This window comes from Numida meleagris, chromosome 1, assembly GCF_002078875.1.
Source record: "Numida meleagris isolate 19003 breed g44 Domestic line chromosome 1, NumMel1.0, whole genome shotgun sequence".
Classification (NCBI taxonomy): Eukaryota; Metazoa; Chordata; class Aves; order Galliformes; family Numididae; genus Numida; species Numida meleagris.
The window spans coordinates 130,418,080-130,440,358 of record NC_034409.1 but is presented as its reverse complement, the minus strand read 5'-3'; the positions used below and the strand labels follow the sequence as shown (position 1 = coordinate 130,440,358).

At 40.6% G+C, this 22,279-nt stretch overlaps 1 protein-coding gene across 1 annotated transcript in view; it reads right to left on the bottom strand.

Annotated features, from left to right (window-relative positions):
- EIF5B (eukaryotic translation initiation factor 5B) overlaps positions 1–22,279 on the bottom strand; it is a 32,823-nt gene that overhangs the window by 9,708 nt on the left and 836 nt on the right. Inside the window, exons 2-13 of the mRNA XM_021413083.1 lie at positions 11,037–11,162; positions 10,863–10,947; positions 9,833–10,466; positions 9,124–9,344; positions 8,797–8,947; positions 7,183–7,278; positions 6,451–6,543; positions 4,921–5,004; positions 2,862–3,166; positions 2,162–2,269; positions 1,898–2,008; positions 922–989 (exon numbers count right to left, since the gene is read on the bottom strand). Of these exons, the coding sequence (XP_021268758.1) occupies positions 922–989; positions 1,898–2,008; positions 2,162–2,269; positions 2,862–3,166; positions 4,921–5,004; positions 6,451–6,543; positions 7,183–7,278; positions 8,797–8,947; positions 9,124–9,344; positions 9,833–10,466; positions 10,863–10,947; positions 11,037–11,162 (2,082 nt within the window). The remainder of the gene's footprint in view (positions 1–921; positions 990–1,897; positions 2,009–2,161; positions 2,270–2,861; positions 3,167–4,920; positions 5,005–6,450; positions 6,544–7,182; positions 7,279–8,796; positions 8,948–9,123; positions 9,345–9,832; positions 10,467–10,862; positions 10,948–11,036; positions 11,163–22,279) is intronic.

The window sequence follows — 22,279 nt, the reverse complement described above, 5'->3', positions numbered from 1 at the left end:
TTAACTGTGAAGTCCATTTAGAGGTATATATTTGAATACACGTAAGCAAAAGTAAGAAGAAATTACAGTTCTCCCTGTAGCTTGTAGAAAGTCTACAACAGCAGGAAAGCTAAGATTCACTGAATTGCTTTGAGTGGGAATTGAGAGGGTTACTGTGAAATACAGGAAGGAGATCTGAATGAGACAGATTCTTAAACGTTATGACAAACACCAAGATTAGACACCTGCAGTGCTGAAAAGAACCCGGCTAGAAGAAGGGATGCAAGTGACAGGATGCCAAGGAACTGACTGGAACATTATCAAGTGCCCTAAGGCCTGGTACATCAATCCTTTTAAAGGCTAACATTAAAGTCTTAATCCTTCTGTCTGGGGATTTCATCTGAACACTGCCTCAATGAGAACAGTTGTGCACAGCGTATTTATAACTTAAAAATTGATCTAGCATCTTGCCTGTATGCCACCTGTATTCCTGGACAGCACGAGAACTCTGCTAGGAATCAGTTTACTTGTGCAATTGGTGTCTCACTGTGTCCTGAACTCAGTTGTATCAGCTGGACACTGAGCTGGAGACTAGGAGAGGAGTCTGAATTTTTCATGCCAGCATACCTAGATCACTTGTTCTTCTTCAGCTACCTTCCTGCCTCCATCTTTCCCCTTACACTAATTACATTAACAAAAATTATTTACGTGCTTTTGCAGATACTCATGTCTCAATTGGCAGGAAGACAGGAAATTAACCAGATATTAACCAGATATAAGAAGCACCTGCAAAGCAAGCAAACCCCTTACTCCTCTACTTCAGTTTTTATACAGGGAGAAGAAACACAACAGACTAGGCAAAGATCTAATCCTTTGTTAAAAATACATGTAGATGCTTCAGACATCTTCTGGGAAATACAACACCATGAGAATGAACGTTACCTGAAAGACTCGTGTCCTGGAGTGTCAATTATCAGCATTCCTGGAATTTTTATGTTCTCTCTGTCAAACTAACATTGCAAAATATTAGTCATCTTGGCAAGATAATACAAGAAGAAAAAACTTAAGAGCTGGCAGCTCGTGGAGAGCACTTGCTTCAGAAAATGCACAGACATACTTTAAAGCCAGCACCACCATAAAAATTTCAACAGAAAAAAAAACATGATACAGTACATCTCCAAGATGTCAAGTAGCCATAAGCTTAGTTAAGATCTGTGAAACAAAGTAGCCTACAAGAGGGGAACAAAAAAAGAAAAACCCCCCAAAATGCATTCAAGCTAGCACGATTTATCACCCTCGTTGTGAATGTTTTCTCCTCCCAGTGATTTCACATTTTTAAAAGCCTGGATAAAACTTTTGTAAAATTAAACAAGTTTAAAAAAATATAGAGAATTAAGAGAGATTTCACTGTTAGGATTTTACAAGAGCTAATGATGCAAGCTCACAATTACTTGCACTAGCAGCCAAACGTTCTGGACAAACTTTCCTCATTAAACACTTCCTCAGCACTTAGCTGAATAGTTTTAGGATTACTAAACTTAAATTACAAGTAATATTTCCATCCCTTAGAAACAAACATCACTGCCAAGGTTTTTCAGTCAGCTGCTACAAGCAGAATTCAGTATGCACAACTAGCAGTACACAACAGTTACTATTTCTGGAACAGTAACATTCATCACCTGTGAAGTGGACCAATTTCAGCACAAGCAGTAAGAAGTGACGTCTTTTAACTGTAAAATACTCAGTAAGTTTCAAAAGTCTCAGCTTACAGAGTTATTGACTACAAGAATTAAATCAACACCAATATTGGAGATGGTGGGAGAAGGGCATCTGACTTTGCAGGGATACCTCACAAGGCCTAACTAATAACTAGTTCACAGTTTATATATTTTTTTGAAGCCTTTGTGCTATAACTTACATTTTTCACCATCTTAGTTTGCTCGTTAATAGCTTCAAGGGGCACATTGGTTGCACCTATCTGCTGAGTGATACCACCAGCTTCACTGTCCTGGACGTGAGTATGGCGGAGCTACAGGCAAAAAAAAAAAGATGAGAAATATTTACATGTAAGAGTTCATTTAAAGTAATCCCTTTGAGGACAGTTTAATCTTTTCTATTTTCAACCAAAAAAAAAAAAAAAACCCACACCCAAGGAGAGGTACCTTCACATTCTGCATCTTACCTTATCTAAAATTTTGGTCTTGCCTGTGTCTACATGCCCCAGGACACAGATAACCGGTGCTCTCAGCTTTTCAGTGTTTGCGTTTTTGCTGTTTTCAGCTCGACGCTTCTATACAGAAGACACGGGAAAATTGTTACATATAAATCAAGAAACACAGCTGCCCCCTTGAACTGACTACATACCTACGCTGAACAAAGCTAACTATGGGACTGAAATTTTCAAGGCAATTCAAGCCCTGCCATTCCTCTTTTCCCAAGTCCAAATGGTTACAGCAAATACTTAACATCTTTTTGTTGTTGTTGTTGTTGTTGTTACAGCCTCACAGGCTATGTTATTATAGCTTTATCGACTGTGCATTGTGAAGAATCAACTTGGGTAAGGAAGCGGAGGGCATTTAAGTGGCCACCAAAATGCTGTACAATTTAGAAATACAGCTTTTAACACTAAAATCTCTCTCTGTAAAGGACAAAAACCTCTTTGTCCAAAAGGAGGAGAGGCAGGAAAGAGCGACACTGACATGCACATTCCTTCTGATCGAGTTGTCTAAGACTGGCTTCAGGCAAAACCAGGTATTTTTCCTCAATTAACCCAATTTCTGGACCTGCCTAGATATTGTCACAACACAGCCTTTCTGTGAACTGAAAATTACGTTGTTCTTACACATCATGAGAATTCCCCAAATAAAGCTGCATCCAAATACCTCAATTCTCCGTTTAGCTTTGTCATAAGCACGCTCTTCCTTAGTGCGATCATCATCCGAGTCATATTCAGAATCAGAGCTAATTTCCTTGCTGGGTTTTTTCTCCATAGATTGTTTTCCAGCGGCTTGGGAATCCGCATCCCTCTCATCTGAAGTCTTTTCGTCTTCATCTTCACTCCCTTCGCTTTCCGCATCTTCAGATTCTTCGCTCTCCTCCTCCTCTTCCTCTTCATCCTCTTCCTCCTCCTCTTCTTCCTCATCTACTTCATTTTGTTCTTTGACTTCAATGTGAACAGGTTTGCTCTCTATGAAAAAATAAAAACTAAAGTAAGAACTTCCTTAAATTCACATTTCCAGGGGAAAGAGCAACAAAAAGAAATGAAGAGAGCCTACTGAATCCACTAAGAGAGAGGACTGAGATTAGGTTCCATCCCAGAAGTGCTATGCAAGATCAACTGTCAACTGTAAATATAAGAACTGTTTCATGTTCAGAGCTGCTGACTTAAGCATTTAGAACCTGCAAAGTAAGTCTGGGTGTGGGGAGGAATGAGATCAGCAGCGTACTTCCACTTGAAGCCATTCGCAGAAATTCAGAGAAGTGACATTTTCTGAAGCTCTATGCGTTTCAAACAGGAACGGATGCACTAACACCTCTAAACAAAACAGTGCTCCAAATTCAACACTATGGATTCAGTGAATTCCTGATCAGGAAGATATATTAAAGCAGAAAGAATAATAAGAACAACTGAGCTTTTCTACATCTTTGAATGCCTCATCCTGAGTTTGCTTAGCAGTCTAGGAGACTCAATACTTGCCAAAGGAATTCTTCAACAAACAAACAAGAACTATCTGCAACTAATCTTTCTTTGAAAGCTTCCCAGTTACCACACCTGTAAAATCGTAAGGGCCAAGCTAATCAAACACTCTTTAAAGCTATCCATTGTACTCCTTACGAAGCTGCTAGTAGGCTCACTGCTCTTAGAGATTAGCAGTGTTTCCTTGCTACACTGGGAGTCCATCAGCTTAGTAATACACTAAATCTAATTCCCAGAAAGGTTCCCCACATCACACTGGCAGATCCTTTATATACAAGTAGCAAGAAGTGGAATGCGACATTCTCCTCGGGATAGTGGCAAAAGACTTTAATGAAGGTTAGCAGCCATTAGTACTTCAAGGTAGAACAGTCTAAGACCACAGGAACGCATTACTTGTAATGAAATGTAAAGTTTCCATGGTTGAGCAAATCAAAAATACTTGAATGGTTTTTGATCTCGAGACACAGATCATGGAAGCACTAACTACAGTAATCAACTCCTGTTCAGGAAGACCCACGGCAATGTATCTTTCTCCAGCAGAGGAGGAAAACATCTGAGAAATTATCCCTACTTTCTTGCTCAGCTCTTAACAACCCCAGTAAATGCTCTCATTGACAACAGACAGAATACAGCCTTTGGCATACATGCTTGGGAATATGAATGTTCTGCTAATTCTTCTGCGCTTCCCTCTCAAAGGAGAGGACAGAAGGTATCAAGAACTTACTACAAATGCATGCACACCAACCTTCATGACACTTCAGCCTCTCACCTCTTTGAGAACTCGTGTCAAAGGTATTCCCCCCTAGATGTTGCCAGATTTCTGTAGTATGAATTTGGAATAGCTACCAGAGAAATACGGTATCTAGTAAAAAACCTTCCCTTGACTCTCAGATGAGGTTTAGGCATACATTAAGAGAAGGGGATTTTTTTTAAACCTTTTTTTTTCCCATTATGATAAAAAAGAATTCCAACTGATTTACTTTACTTTTACTTTAGGTGATAAGTGCACATACATTTCCAAAGGGGAGTATTGAGCCACATTTGTTCAGTTAATGAAAGCTCTGCCTTTGATGGAACAGAGAATCTTCTGTCTATTTCTTCTCACACTTGCCTTGCAAATCATTTAACAGGGAGAGGCAAGGAGTCTAAGCACACTACTGTTTTCAACACAAACAAGAAACTAAGCCCCGAGAACAACTGTTTATCAGAAAAAAAATACATCCATTTGTTATTTACATGCCCACCTTTTTCTCCATCTTCATCACTAACCATAGCTTCCCAGTCATCCAAGCCTGCATCTTCTGCTTCTTCTTCTTCCTCCTTTTCTTCTGAAAAGGAAGAAATCCAGTATTAAAGGACAAGAAACAGCTCATCAATATACAAAGTTTTAGATGACCTTTCCTTTGGCATATGGACTACTGAAACGTACAAGTTTGCTATCATAATTATACCAAATTATCTCCATATTCCCTAAATAGAAAAATGCTGCATACTTAAGAAACACTTAACCTTCAGTCCTCTCCACAAAAATCTCACAGCTCTATCACCTTTGCCTAGCACAGCTTATTTCTGGAAGACAGATAAAGTATTGATGTAGTTGCTCTCTGTACACCATGCAAGTGCCTGTCTCATACACGCCTCACAAACTTCTACCAAAACCACGTTCCTGACAGGAGCTGCCCAATTATGCCCCTTAGCCATGTGTAGCAAAGTGACAGGGAAACAAATGAATGCTGTAACCACACTTGTAGTCCTTAATTAATATGAAATGTATACAGAAATTGCTATTTTAAGACTCCAGGTGACTTGACACAATTATACAACATCATGAGTTCGAGATTAAATTAATTCATTCCAGCAGGAGCTCGATCAGATATAAGAAGAGGCTGCAGCTTTTAATAGACAAATTGAAAAATGTAGATTCTTAATCCCCTCCAAAAGGGGCATTAAATAACACACAGTCATGAAATTTCATGTAAAGAAAGAATAAATTTCAGACTGCTGTAACATTAGCTAGGAACTGATTTCCTGCCAGATAGCTCTTTTCATTTTTTTATGGCACTAGAATCGCTCCTTCAAGAGATACATCAAGCCAGAATTAGAGCACACATGCAGTTGGATTTTTACAAAGCTGGAAACTTTGTCACTACTTGCCTGACTTAAGAATAAGGGTAAAAATTGAAACTGTCTCCTCTCAGAGGATGAAGACCAGTATTAAGCTATTCTGCCAAAGTAAATATTGCGCTTAGGGAAAAATGACAGCAACAATCACTCAGCAGGCTGATTCCACCTCAGTTTTACAAGCTAATCCATATTCGCTGCATTCAGCACTCAGGAAAACAAAACACTTCAAACTGAGAATACAATCACCATGAAGATTGCAGGACTGTCACTAGAAGCAACGAATTTCCCCCCAGCTCCCACCTAACATCTGACAAAACCGCCTTTCAGAAAACAAATGAAAAGTCAAGGGAGCTAATCATAGGACACTGAATGTGTCTACATGACATAGCTGCCTGAGTTAATTGAACAAAGGAGTTCACCAAGAATAAGGGACCTTTACAATCTCATTCTGAGGCTTCGTGCCTTTTTACTCCACAAAATTTCATCCGTTCTTCCCTTTGAAAGGGAGGCAGCTGCCTCGAGAATGGATGGGGGCTGAGAGTGGCTGACCAATGAGGTACAGAGGAAGTGTGTTAAAAACAAATATTTGCCACACAGTACTGCCAAAGAGTATTACTGCATGTTTGGGATTTATTAGCATTACTACTAACCTGGCTCTGCTGGAAGAGGAGACTCTTCTTTTACCAGTGGTTCTAGTTCTACAGCATCTTCAGCTGGGGAAGTTACCTCCAAGCTTTCTGAAACTGCAAGAAAGCAAATTAGTTTCCACACTCTTTCAGAAGGCCAAACTTCAAAGTACAGTTAGACATACAGCTTCACATGTAAGTTTCATTTTAAATTGAGCTGTTAAGTAAACAAAACTTCCGATTGATAGCAAACTAACTGAAGTCCCACATACTCAGTTAAAGTGTGCAGTTTATCTGAGAAACACCTGGCCTTCCATGCATTCATGTGATAGTTCACAGAATCATAGAATCAGCTAGGTTGGAAAAGACCTACAAGATCATCCAGTCCAAGTTCAGTTACTAGCTATGACAATCACCATTGATTTGAACATTAAATGAAAAGCCACTTTCTAACAAATACAAGAAAGAATGAACTGGTACTAATAAACTACCCATTCTTGCTATACTGTTGTGTTAAAAAAAAAAAAGCATCTGTAATTCAGAGGACAAGCCTGCTCAGCTCTCTATTCTTAAGTGGTAGTAGCCACATTACTTATGTTGAACATTAAAAAACAACAACAAAAAAAGCACAGCTAAAGAACAACAGAAGAAACCTGTAAGCACTCTCAAGTGCAATTAATATAGGTCTAGCTGACTTATTCCACAAACATTTCCTGAAGCGTGACTAATTTATCAAGTATTAGATGCAAACCACACCTTCTTTATTTTCTGGCTGCTGCTGCTTCTTTTTCTTTTTGTCTTCATATATTGGCCTCTTCTTTGGCACAGAGTCTTTGGATGGCACTTCAACACCTGGAAAAACATTGTTAGGACAAAATGAAATACTGTAAAAAAAAATCAGGTGACAGCTTGCTTTAGTTTAAATGAAAACCAGTTTTCAAGAAATGCAAGATAGAAGGAAAAGAGCAGAAAGTATGTTCAATCCATATTTTAACTCTCAAAAAGAAGTCTGATTTTCAAAAGCAGCAAAACTTGAGCAATGTTAAATGCAGTTCTTCAGATACTCTGACCACTCCTAAAGAAGTTACATTGCCAACAGAAAAAAAAAACCAACAGTGATCTATCAAATTTCCATAGGATTTGATGAACTCACATACCTCAAGTTTAAAAACGTATGTCAATGTAAAGTGTGCTATGCTAAAATTCATTGAAAATGAGTGTCTGAAACTGACAGGCAATCTGGAACAGTTAAGATGCACATTTCCTCTTAAGGGCTTAAGGTTGGTTAGTAGATAGTATTCTGTCTTTTGCTCTTTTTTTGATTTTTTTTTTTTAATTTATTTCTGGAGGGTTTGATGGCATTTTTGTTTTGTTTTTCCCCTCTTAAAGGAGAGCTTTTTTTCTTTCTAGGTATTAAAATAATGGCAATTTCAAGTCATCACCTTACCTTCCAATATTGTAACACTGGAAAGGATTCTGTTTAAAAAAAAAAAAAGAAGCCTGGTGCAAAATAAATTACTCCTTTAATCACCACTGCACCTCCTGAAATACTCAGAAGTCCTTCAGGTACCCATCTAATAAGCTGTGTTGCTTTGAGAAAAACGTAGTTGTGACAGCAAAGAAATAGAAAGATTCTAGTAATTACAACAGTGACAGAAGAGAAACAACCACTTTACTGTATGTTTAAAGATTCAAACATTTATTAGCTACAGAGATTTCTAACCCTTCACGCTCCCTAACAGCACAGAGCCAGACAGTGGTTCTTCAAAATATGAGAGGAATACTCCTCTGCCTCTGGAATGCTTTCCTTAGCCACAGAAACAAGTTACCAGGGACAAAATGGGATTACAACACATTTACTTCATTGCAAGGCAGATGTAGATTATATCTGACTGAGAAGTAGGAAAGCTTCTACATATCCTTTTCCTGAAGCAAACGTAACGAGATGCGCTGTTCCTCTGACTTCAAGCAAAATAATGCATTTGCTCAAGTGAGTACATGAATTAATGCAAGAGGATCCAGACCACCGGTCTCACAAGAGGTGCAGAGCCCAGCTCATCTGCCTTTGCTGACCTTTGGATTATGCAACGGAAATAAGTTGTTTTTCCTAGACCTTCATAATTGACACCTTTAAAACCCCAAGTAAAATATATACAAAAAAAAAAGGATATTTTAAGTGCAAGACAAAAACATACAAACAACTAAACCTATTTAAAAAGACACAGTAAAACACAGCTAAAATGCAAGTAGAATGCAGTAGCTTTACAAAGCTTTACTCAGTATATAGTCAAAAAAATGCAAAGAGGAGAAAGGGGTATGAAAAGTAGACCTTTAATTTTTATTTTTTTAACAAGCAGCAATACAACTTACCCTGAGCTTGCAGTAGTTTAAGAGTAGCCTCTGCCCTGGCTCTGGCTTCTCGTTGAGATTTTGTTAAAAGCTTTCCCTCCTTCTTCAAACGCTCCTTCCTCTCTTTTTCTTTCTGTTTCTTTCTTTCTTTCCTCTCTTGTTCCAATCGCTCCTACAGCAAGGTTAAAAAACATGCAGAAATGTTAAAGCACACTTTGCACAAAAGCTACGTGTTTATTCCACTGATAAGAAAACATGTCAAGGACTAATACAGCAACTGCAGCAGCAAGAGCACAGGTTAAGATGACCCTCTCCCTTACTCTGCCCTCAGAGTAAAATACACCATACCTCCTCTTTGCGCTTAGCTTCTAATTCCTCCAGTCGTCTTATGCGTTCCTCCTCTTCTCTTTTTGCCCTCTCCTCTTCCTCTTTCATTTTAGCCAAGGCCTCCTGCATAGCTTTAACTGTGGCTTTACTGGGCCCCTTTTTCTTCTCTTTTTCCTTTTCTTCTTTCTCACCTTTCTTTTTTTTCTTGTCTTTTTTCTTTTTGTCCCCTTCATTGTCATCAGCTACAGAAAGAAGAGACAAGATCAAAGACCCCCGAAATTTTAAAGACTCCAAATACAATTAATGTTTCCAATACTATAAATAACTCCACATGAGGAACATTTTCAGAGGCTACCATATAGGTACTTTATAGTAAAAAATAAAAAATAAAACTGTCTCTTAAGTTACAAAGACGGGGCCTGAAGACTTATTGTAACAGATGTCTAACAATAATTGGGCTGAAAAATGATGTTTACATTACAGGACTGCTACGTACGCATGGCAATGAGAATTCACCATCTGGCTTTTGTTTACATCCGTACCTGAAAAAACTACAGGCCAGAAAAAATAGCCACGTGTGAACCAACAAAGAGGAAGACAAGGCTACCAAATGACTACTACTCCCAATTTAGAATAAAGCAACAAATCACCTTCAAAGCCTGCCTACGCTCTGGCCCCCTGGTAAAAACTATCATGTTTAAATTACAGTTTTAGAAACCACGTTACAAACCCTCTGTTCCTGCAGGAATGTCTCCAGGGGCTGCTGCGACTTCAGGAGAAGCCTTCTCTTCAGCTTTTTTTGGAGCTTCCTTTGGCTTTGCTGGTTCCTTGCCACCTTCTAATTCCTCCTTCTCTTTCAGTTTCCTCAGTTTGGCTTTCTCTTCCTCACGCTTTTTCCTTTCGCGTTCTTTTTTTTCTGCCTTCTTTTGAGCTACCGTTTTTACTTTGAATGAAGATTCTTCTTCCTCATCCCCACTTCCAAGAGCAGCACCGGACTTCTGTTTTTGGTTTTTCTTTTGTCCTTTTCTAGGCTGGGAGAACTCATCCGATTCATCACCGCTCTCACCTGTAGACAACGTCCCCGCACGCTCTTTGCCTTTCTTAACATTAGCTTCATCCTCTGACAGTTCGTGCTTTTTGTTTGACTTCTGAGTTTTCCCTTTGTTTTTCTTAGGCTGAATCTCAAGATCGTCATCATCGCTGCCAGAAAGTACATCTTGTTTTGCTTTCTGAGTTTTTTTAGATTTTCTATCTTTATCTTCCATTTCCTCACTGTCATAGTCGTTTTCAAGATTGGCTTTTTTACTCTTTCCTTTCCTTTTTTTGTCTTGTTTTGATAAGCTATCTTCGTTGTCATTTTCAACCTGGTAATTAAATGATTAAATCAGCCATGAAAAACAACATGCTTTTGAGACTTAGCAGCATTCAGAGACGTCAAGAAAAACTTCTCTTCCTTAAGACAAATTTTGAAAAGCAGTAAGTATTACTGTTGAACGTGCTACACTCAGCCCACAATTAAAATTTATTCTGATTGACTGTGAATGATGATCATCACACAAAGACTCTGCTTAGGGTAAAACATTTCACAAGGGATATTCACTATTAAATTATGATCAAGTATAATCAGAAATACACACTAACTCCTAAGTGTCACTTAGGAGTTCCAACCACACCACAAACTAGAACTTTTCTAGGACAGAGGTGTCCTGTATCCCAACTAATTCCTATTACGTAGTCCCCACTTCCCCCACAGTGTTCACCTTTCCTGTAGAAGGTTCCCTGTCAGCTTTCCCTCCTTGTGCCTCTATTGACAGTTCTTCCAGCTCCTTCAGGATATCATCTTCACTAAAATAAGAAAAGTTACAGTACTTAAGTAAATGAAGTTTTGCATAATGAAATAAAATAAGGCAGAGAAGGAAAAAAAAAAATCTTACTCAAAATCTTGTTTCTTCTTCTCTTTTTTCTTTTTGCCTTTGGATTTCTGAGGCTCTTGCTCTTTTGCAGCTCCCGCGCCTTCTATCTCAGCAGCAAGGGCATCAATATCAATATCATCTTTTGCGCTAAAATGCAAAAGGAAAGCAGGGTGATCAAGAGTTTAAAAGTCCATCTACGTAGAAGTCACTCAAATCATTACAATTATTTGACCCGGTAGGATAAAAAGGAAACCTTTGCATATGTGTTGTCTGCTTGAAGGGAGAAAGGATGGTAAAACATATTCAGTTCTTCCAGTATCAACTTTTAAAATTCTGATGTGAGATTTGATAAAACTTCTTGGAAGAATACAACTAGACTTAGTTCCATTCTATTCCTCCAAAAGCTAAATTGTTTAGCCCTCCACATCGCAGTAGGTGTCACGGATAGAAAAGCAACCCCTAACCTGAAAAATGTAAAAAATGAAGCAGAAGGAATTCTGTAATTCAATAGGAACAATCTTGTGACTTTGGAACAGAGTACAGCCCCTACCAGACTAAACTGATCAGAAGAAAACACTGATGTAGTTGACAAGCAATCATCACCACCACTTACATACTTTGTAGCACCTCTCCCAGGCCTAAAGATAACTAAAAAAAGTTTCACGAGGCATCTGAAATAATACGATGAGATCTAATGAGGAAGGGAGCTTAAGTTTCTCTTTCCAAAGTATATTCCTTTCTTGCTACAAGTAACCTCATCTGCAACCAAGCAGTAGTGGCTCTTTTCCCTTCCTTCATCAATAACTGTAAATGAAATGCACTTCCTCCCTTTACTTGTATCAGCAGAATGGAGTAAAGACTACGTCTAGTGCCCAGAGGTTTTTCATGTCATTGTTCTCACAGTGCAGCAGTGAGAAAGGAGACTTGTCTATTCCCTGCTTTATGCTTAAAATTTAGGTTTTTAGGCCTGCTAAACTAGTAAGCATTAGGACACTACTCTCATCATAGCTTGCAGTTTCAAAAAAAAAAAATTTCTTTAATCATTTAATCTGCTGTTGATAACTCAGCTAACTCCCTCTTAGGTATACAGGCAGAAAAATATTCACTGATTTAAAGTTTCACTGTCTCAGTCATTGCCACCCACTTACACCAGCCAGACCTCCAAGATCATCCAGTCCAATATTTCCCACTAAACCACATCCCTCAGTACAATATCTACATGTTCCTAGAACATCTCCAGGGTCCGTGACTCCACCACCTCCCTGGGCAGCCCTTTCCAGCGGCTCATCACTCTTTCAGAGAAGTTTTTCCTAATGTCCAACCAGAACCTTCGCTGGCACAACTCCAAACCATTCCCTCTCATATTGCTGTTACCTGGGAGCAGAGGCCGACTCCCACCTCACCACAACCTCCTTTCAGGCCGTTGTAGAGAGCGATAAGGTCTCCCCTGAGCCTCCTCTTCTCCAAACTCAACAACCCCAGTTCCCTCAGCTGCTCCCCATAAGACTTGTGCTCCAGACCCCTCACACCTTCGTTGCCCTTCTCTGGACATGCTTCAGGGCCTTGATGTCTTTCTTGTAGTGAGGGGTCCAAAACTATAACATATATTAGGAATTCTGGAATCTTTGGAGAAATACTTAATACTCCATGCAAAAGTAGAGGGCTCAGATAATTATTTTTACAGTGTAAGTGAATGCTGACATTTGCAAACCCAATTTATCTCCGCATTAACAAGTCACCAGAACCGCGTGCCTGTGACAACACAACAAGAAAGAACACATATCCTTTTTATTTAAAGATCAACAATGATTATTTGTGTTTTCAAGACCATAAGTTTTCTTCTATACCGACAGACCAAACCAAATAAAAAGCAACACAACAAAGCACCTCATCATCCAGCACACAGCCAGGGATACGTACTCCCAGTCAAGAGAAGAAAAAAGTAAATCTTAAATATATCTACTGATATATTTCTCAAAGAAACGTAACTCTCAAATAGTTAACGCAGATTTCTAAACCAATCCCCCACCTACTCCAAGGGGAAAAAGAATAAACTTTGGGGTCATTTGCACCTCAGAAACAGCTGACTTAATGTTTAAGGGCTGTTTTTATACGCAGTTTAACTGGCTGTGTGCCAGAGGTAGCACAGAGAGCAGAAATAAAAACGTCAGCAATCACCCCTGCACCTCGAGGTAACTACGCTACGCGCAGGCCCACGCACAGGCCTTCATGTTTCTTTTTGCGCCAAGTGTAGCGTATCCATTTATTAAGTACACTCGCTTACCTCCCTCTACCTTAAGAGTCAAAGGAGGAGAACAAGCCTAACGTGAGCTGGAAATAATTTGAAGAGACCGCTGCTGCTACTTCCAGTGGCTGCACAACCTGCAACAACTGTTAGAGGGCCTTACCCAGCTGGTTGCACAGACATGAAAGAGGCAAGCCTTTCAGCAGATCGTAATCCACACCCGTACTCTCATGACTTTGCCACTTCGCAGAAAGTACGTTCAAACATAACTACATGTTTTTATGCCACCAGCAAAGGGCGCTTATGGCACTTTGTGCTTTCCAGGATGCAAGCTTTAAGGAGGGGAAATGGGGCATTACATGTGGGTTTCTTGCTTTGTTTGGGGTTTGTTTTGCTTTTAATCTGCTCACATCAACTCCATCTTGAATAGGGAAACTTCTCAGGGGAAGAAGATCTGAAATCAAACACTGAAAAAACTAATTCACACCTACCAGCAAGAACTATTTAGAAATAGTAATGAAGACCGTTCAGCTGTCACAACAGTGGCATAAATATAGCACGAGATCCTTTCTAACCTTGGCTTCTACAGCTTAAGAGTCAAAGCTTTCCAAGAAATTTACACTTTTCACTGCATTTCCATTTATGAAGACGAGACAGGGAAGGCTTCAAACATTTGCGCCTGGATGAAGTAAGAAGTAAAACTGAAACACATTCATTAGTAATACGTAAAGGTAAGATTCTCCTTAATAACTAAAGCAAGAACATCACTGGAAAGCCAAGGAGTTGAAATACTGGCTTCCATGACTAAGAGTTTATTTCCATATTGACCTTGAATTTCCTTATCTTAAAATTGCCGTTCATGACTTTTAGCCAACTGAATGTTGCGGTAAAGATTTTGAAATATATTCCACTGTCAGCAGTCTAATTATTTCATTATTTGGAATTAGAATTCTGAATTCTAATGATCTAATCTTGGCTCAAGGTCATTCTTCTAGAATTTCACAGTAAAGCAGAAAAGAAGATTGGGAAGGTGCCCTCCTTCCTTTCCTGGGAGATTCTTATGTCATTTCTTACGGCATAAGGAGCACAACATATTTAAATACAAACCAGAGCAGCTTCTTTCCTACTGGCATTGGAAGATGCACCTAGGAAACTTTTCCCCATAAACTTTAAGTACTCCCCAAGCACAAGTTTCAGAACCCCAAGCTTTCTTGCAGGAACCTCCCCCTCCAAGTTCTGCAGAAGGCCTCACCCATCCCCCCCTGGGCCCCGCACTCAGCCTTTGCTAGGGTGTTACCCCAACCCTATGAGTATAAGACAGAGGGTTGCTGTTGGTCAGGTTCCCACATAAATATCCCCATATTCCCTCAGCGCACACACACCTCAACGAGGCCCAGAAAGCATGAAGCTGAAAGCCAAGCACGACCACACTGCTGAGAAGGGAGCATTTGCCTTGTTTTCTTCTGTCGCTGCTTCAGAAGCAAAGCCAGAGCCACCTTTCTTATTCACACACTTTTGATCCCAGCTTCTATTTTTGCTGCCAGGTATGAGAGAATTCCCTCACATTCCCTACTTCTGATATTGCTAAAACAGCAGCAAGCTGGAACAAGAGTTAGGTGCGCGTACTCCGTGCACAAACTTAAACAAGCAATTTTCCAAACATTACATGGCTGCAGACATTCCTCCAAGGGCATCTGCGCCTAATACAGGGCAAAACTATGCACTGGGAGAAGACACAGCAGTTGGGCTAATTAAAGGAGATAGCAGTAATCCATAACAAGGACATGGTAATCACTACATTTCGGATACCAAACAAAAGTAGAAAATCTGCATGCACAGGGAAAAAGCAAGGCTGCTAACAGATTCCTGGGTATTCAATGGGCCACCAGCGAAATGTGGTGCTAGTATACCACTCTGTACTTAACTATGATCAAATCTTCCCAGGCCATCCTAAATACTTGGAGATGCTTAAGAAAGGCAGGAGCAAGAAAGGAAATTCAGCAACATCCCTCCTGCAATCAAGTGTGGTCAGGCCAGTGACAAAGTGACACTCCAAAAATCCCATCTAAGCTAGTTGCGTTCCGTGCTGAACACAAACAGTGACAAATAAAGCTACAGTCTCAAAACCTGCCTATAAGAGAAAGTGCAAAACATTTACAGCCTGGAGATTACGGAAGAGCTGGGAATGAATGAAGAGCTGCCACCTACCTTGGCTCAGTCGCATGTAAGAAGATAGCCAGCAGCTCTCCTACTTATCAGATCCCAAACAGTTGCAAGCTATTGAGTCAGAAAAGTGGGAAGTCCCCCGTGACTGACATGTGTGTGGTCTGAAAAAGACCAACCCAATGCTCTAGCTCCTACAACAAAGAATTGACATTTATGGCTAAAACCCCAATTAAAAAAAAAATAAAAAATGCATGAGCTCAGATATTATGTAACATCTGATGAAAAATACTAAAATAGCACATCAACAAAGGTGTTGATTGCTTTGTTTGTTGTACTGGGCCTTTTTTTTGGTTGTTGTTAAAAATATGATTCTGATTTTGGAGCAAGTTCCGTTTCTGATGCAATGGCCTGCAACAGCGAGATCCTACAAAGTCCCTTTCCTAGTTCTTCATCAGTCATGGCTTTAAGGACACTGACAGTAGTACCTGCAATACACATCCCCAAACACTGAGCAGTACTTCATTACTGATGGGCACCATGTGCCTACGAGACAAGAGATGGCAGCAGTAAGGTAAAGAGAAAATTATTCACACATGAACTGAAAGAGTGGAGCAATGGGATTAATCAACAGTTTGCAGAGGAGCTGAGTTGCCCCCATTTGTATCAGTTTGACTCTATTGAAATTAGTTAAATGAAACTTCAAAAAAGAAGCAGAATTCATTGAAGCCTTTTAACAGCAAGCAGTCCAACACTGTGCTCTGCAAACAAAGCTAAGGAGGTAACACTTCTGCCAAAACAAAAGCATATATGGACACTCAAAGAGCACAAGTGCTTTTGCATCCACTGCACTGACCAACAAAAATGTAACCACCGAAGCTTGCCTGCACTTTAAAACCCAGATGATAAGTTAAATTATGCTAAAAGATATCAATTAGGCTTGGTTTAAAGCTGTCTCTGCAAAGTTTAAATGTCAGAAAACACCTTATGATTAAAAAGACCAAAAATGAATTGGAAAAAAAAGCATTCGTGTGCATAGGGCAGAAGAGACAAAAATCGACGCAGCAAGAAAGTTGCATCACTACTGCAAGCTCACTGCCCACATTCCTGCATAACCACAAGACTCATTTTTGCTGAGGCAACTTTGGAGACATTTCATCATTTACATGGCACCAGCTCTTCCAGCCAACCTCAAAGAACATCGCTGTCATTAAGTCATTTTCTTTTGCTTAGAAAGAAAACAACCCGAGCTTCAAAAAGACTGAAAGAAGCTGAACCATCTGTTTCCAGGCGTTCGGTTTTGCATTAGTTTTAGACCAAATAAAGCACTTTATACCCATTCTCTCTGTAGATACGAGTTCTAAGTCCAATAACAGAGATGCATTTCTAAATACAAGCTTATTCCAAAACCAGAGAGTTACAAAGGCTGAATGGCAGACTTGCAGTTGTTTTACTCGCAGGTGTTAAGATAAATAGGCATTCTCTCTTCAAAAAACACTTCTCAGAGCAACAGGTTTAAAACCCTGCACGACACAGAACACTTTGGAAGTGATTCTTTAATTGTTCGAAACCACACACCACACATAAGTGGGTTATGAAACTGAAAATACAAGGATTTGCTAGCTCAGCAGTGTTAGTGAAAGCAAGAAAACAAAGTTAGGGCTGTTTTCTTATTCTCACCCATCGCTGAATGGATGAATGCCACCAACTTTGCTTTTTAGATTTTAAGAAGCCGCCTCGTTTCTCCTGCTGAAAACACGTGGATTGTATATGCCTAAAACTATTGGAAAGCTGGGACACAATGAGTGGCACTCCCTCCTCCCCCCAGTAAGCAAGGGGCACTCACACAAGCACCAGCGACACGAGCCAAGCTGCAGGACCAGACCCAATACAATGGGAATGATTGCAGAGTGCCGCCGGGGACAGCAAGAGCAAGCCCAAGTCAAGTCAGCTGAACTATACGTGATGCAAACGGCACCTTCCCCATTTCCCTGGTAAGATGAAGGAAGCTGGTGACGCTACCTAATTACATGAGACAGCAGGAAGCAAAGCCTGACCAAAAGGGCAATTGTTTCTCGGTCAGGCTCTGAAGATAATGATTCTATTTTATAACATTAAAGGCTTGTGTCTTCTCTTTCAAGTTTGGCCATGGAAAAAGAAAAGTGGAATAACTATCAGCTAAACCAAACCTTCTGAAAAAGGCATAGAAAATAGAAAGGCACAGAAAACTCTTAATCACAACAGATGATAGGAAAAAGAAAGCCACAGCAGAAAGGCTCCTTTCAACAGGACAAAACAAAAAAGCTCACCGCAACCTTGAATTCCCACTGAAAGATAGAGCAAAACTTCAAGATACAATGTTTCTTCAAGATTCCATGTACTTGGCAGTTGACAGCACAGAGCTCTGGGAGAAGACAGTGCTACAAGGCTCAGTTTAAGAGCTTAGCTCCCAGCAGAAGAAGGCTAAAAGCACAGAATATGAAACACTAAGTAAAGAAGTAACACTCGGTCTTCCCTGAATTACATCTTTGGGGCTCTGTTTGTTTACAGAAGTACACAGGCTACAAGAATTACCTCCAAGCCCACTGCTTCATAGCTTCCGTCTCCTACATATTTCTCAGCACAGGAAGAACAAAAGTACCATTTAGACCACATCATGAAATACACTGTAGATAGTTTATAATTTTGAGAAGGATATCCACCTACATTACCTATAACTAAATGCTTCATCTAACCATGTATATCTAAAGGAACACATTTCAGTGTTAAGATAGCACATTCATCCACACCTCCACAGAATCCTTAGAGTTAGAAGAGACCTTTAAAGGTGACCTACTCCAACTCCCCTGCAGTGAACAGGGACACCTCCAGCTACATCAGGATGCCCAGGGCCTGATCCAGCCTCAATTTGAAAGTCTCCAGGGATGGGGCATCCACCACCTCTCTGGGCAACCTGTGCCAGTGCCTCACCACCCTCACTGTAAAAGACATATATATAAAAACATTTGATGCATGAGGAAAACCAGTCACCAGTGCTACAAGCAGCAAGATCACCAACACACAATCTTTGTGAGATACCAACTGTTTCCAGACCAGAACCCCCACCAGGCTGTAACTAACTGAACTAGAGGTTTTATCTAGAACCGCAACACTGAGAAGGCAAACATTACTGCAAATACTTGAAGATCCTTATAGTCTTTCTACAGGCCAACGCGTGATGCTCTGCTTTACGGGAATCCAACAAAATGGATAAAAATAGCTTTCTTAAAAATGTGAAATGCTTGTGTTAAAAAATACGGCTTTTATGGGAACATACATACATTTGCACAGAACAGGCCAATAAATTTCTCAAACTGAGAAACTACTTCGCATTATTATACTCCATCTGCCCGTACAAAATCCTGGCAGCTTCCAGATGAGATTCGCAAAGCAGGGAATTCAAGCGTTTCTCAGCTGCTCTCCTTGTTGGAACAGCATAAGGCTTCGTTGTGGGACTATTCCTGAGAAGCAGATAGAGACAGAGACGGTACATTTTCTAGAGTACGCAATGTTTCTAAACTACAGGTGTTCGTGGGCTGCGCAGCCTTCACTGAACTTCCCAAGGCAACGCTTAGAAGATTTCATTTAAAGGACCAAACAACCATTAGTAGACAGTGCCAGCAACTCAATTTGTAGAACAGGAAGCAATATATAGCATCGGCGGCTGCACTGTAAGTCTTATTTTAGCAGCGGTGTTCATTCTTGGCTGCAGAATCACCGCTGGCACCTGTACGCTCTAAAGCAATATGCGTGAATGATCAGAGAGGTATGCCCTGGCAGCAGCACACAATACCAAAGGGCACAAGAACAAACACACCTAAAGATTACATACTGGAAGCTAAAGGAATCTACTTAGAGGAGAAGAAAGAGGACTAAGGTGGGAGATGAGGATGGGAAAAAACAAACCCACAAGAAAAGCTAAGAACGTAAAGATTCAGACTTCAGGCAGGAAATTATTTGTAACTCACTGTAAACAGCACTTACACTTGGAAATCTACAGCAGTCTGAGGTTTGAATTCAAAGCACAGAGTTCTGTAGCTTTCAACAGCCTTTCTTCCCACACATTTAAAAAGCCTCCTATACAAAACTCACAGAAACAGCAGGGGAGAGCCTTCTGCCATTACAGCTCTACCCAAGAACCAACTCTCACAGAGCACATCACTCCTAGGAGCCAGATTACACATCAAAACACCCACTCTTCCACTAGGAACGTCTGGAAGTTCTGATGTCTTATATTTTTATTGACAGCTTTGCTATGAAGTTTCCTTTGAAAATGAGCAATCAACACAATTGCAAGAGGAATCCATCAAAGCAACTTCCATATAGCCTAGGTGCTAATTACAACCCACGATGCTCCTCACCTTTACAAAGCACCTCTCCAACACGCCAGCTGACCACCCACATATGTTCCTCACGGGCATACGCACAAAAATCAGAAGACAGGAGTCAATAAATTCCCGAGGAGCATAACAGAGGTGCTGGTAGAATCGAAACAGATTTGAAGGTATATTTGTTCAGATAGCAATGAGTATTCACAGCAGACAGTGACCTCACATTCCCATTCCTTCCCTGCTCACCACAGCTGTCACCTCCTTTAGGGTCTCAGCCTTGTGTACTTAGGGCCTGCTCCCATGCCAAAGCTCTTCGTCAGCCTCATTTAGCTGGATATACATTACTACTAATCAGCATGACCTCTACTACACTCAGCAGTAATACACTAAGGGAAAACTACACAACAGAGGTCAAAACAACAGGGATGAAAGGAGAAAAGAGAAAAGCAGAGTAAAGACAACTTATACCTTCTGTAACTTGTCCCAGCAAGTCAGCAGAAAAGCAGAAAATCTCCTTTCTGTCACATCAGTGCTCAAAGCAATATTTACAACACCAACATACCACCTGCATCTTCCCATTTGCTCCCTCTGCATTGCAAGTTGTGTCTTTGAGCCGCTGCATGCTTTCAGAGAGGCAGTCAAAAGGGATGTAAGGGACTATCTAAAATGCGGCTACTGAGGAAAGAAAGAGGGGAAAAGAAGAAAATGAATAACTTGGCACAGAACAAAATTGAAAATGTGGGAAACAAAACTGACTGGAAGCCTTTGGTTCCGGGGAGCCAGTCCTCTCTCGTTTCACTGGAGCAGAATGCAGAATGACTGGGGGTGCTGAAGTTTAACTTGAAGCTACAGATGCAAATACATGATCCCTCCCTGGAGGGAACTCACGGTTCGGAGTATCAGCCAGAACCACCTCCATCAGATGAAGGGGTACCTCTGCATATAGAGCCCACTTGAAAACATCACTGGCTTTCCAGGTCCAACCTCACTCCCATCCCCTCAAACTCTCGGCAACAAGATATATCCCATCTAACTGTCCTGTCCTTCTCAAACATGCCTGTTCGAACTCATCCTCCAGCTTATCCCTCCTGCTACAACATAGCTGTAGCCCTATAACACCTTTTGCCCCTGCTAGCAGCAGTTCATAAACCTTCATGCTGCATCTGCAAGGCCTTAGGATTAAAGTTCGTCAGGCTTACTTTGGCTGAACTTCTCTTGACCTGCCTGTAACTGTTACTTGATTTAGCTGTGACAGCAATTTCTCTAAGTGACCAGGTGTCTACTCGTAACTGGGCTTCACTTTTGTTTACCCTGGCATGCTGAAGACACGGTTTCATACAGATAGCACTAACAAGCAGTTAAAGAATGAGGGATTTACAGTTCTAACAAAATGTCGTGGAGTAGAGAAATATAGGCACTGGGAGGTGGAGATGCAGGATGCTGCAGAGAAAAGTGCAATCAAGGGACACAAACAGATGTCTCTAGAGAGCATCTCAAATCATCCCTAAAAAGAAGATGAAACCATCAACGTGAACGATCACACTGCTCCTCCTGAAGGACATCTGTTGCTGACTACTCACCATAAAAGCTCACCACCCTCAGGATGAAACCACTGACTTGCAGCAGCAGTGAAATGGTAAGCACAACTAACTTACAATTAGATCTGGATTAAAGATCATTAGGTTTAAGATTTCAACTATTCTAACAATGAAGTTCTGGCTTCTCACTTAAGGTATACTTCCTTCTTTCAGCCTCAAATGAGATTCTGCACCTAGCACTCAACAGAGGCCCATACCTGATAATTTACAGTCACATAAAAGAGAACAAGAAACCTGGTAGGCACTATGACTCTCAAGTTCCCTTCCACACCACACCCCCCCACCACCACCATCGCTGAAAGGACTCAGGACAGCAGCACCTCAGCACCCAAAGGCGTCTGTATGATTCTGGCATCTAGCGCACCAGGTACAGAGAGCACTGGATCTGCCTTCCTGAAGAGCATAAAACTCCAACCCCTCCTTCTTCCTCCTCAAGTGACACTTGAGTCATCCCCTTGCCAGAGCTGCTCCTGAGACACACCTGTGAAATACAGCCCAAGAAACAAGCTGTAATAGCAGACATTACAAAGCAGCGTGCATGGTATGGCAAAAGGCACGAGAGAAAAATAGTTAGCCAAGATCAATCTTTACTAGCAAAATACTTATTATCCAGAAAGTACCAGAAAACATAAAGTGGCTTAAGCCTTAGACTAATAAATCACAGAATCAGGGAACTGCAGAAAGGCTTGGGTTGGAAGGGGCCTTAAAAACCAAGCAATTCCAACCTCCTGCTGTGAGCAGGGTGGCCGCCCTTCAGCTTAAGGATATGCAATAACTAATGTTTCCCTTAATGCCTTAATACAATATGCGCATAGGTAGAGAAAAAGGAGATATGAGTACAGGTTATTATCGTAAAAACAAGTACCCATGTTACAACTAGAAAAGACA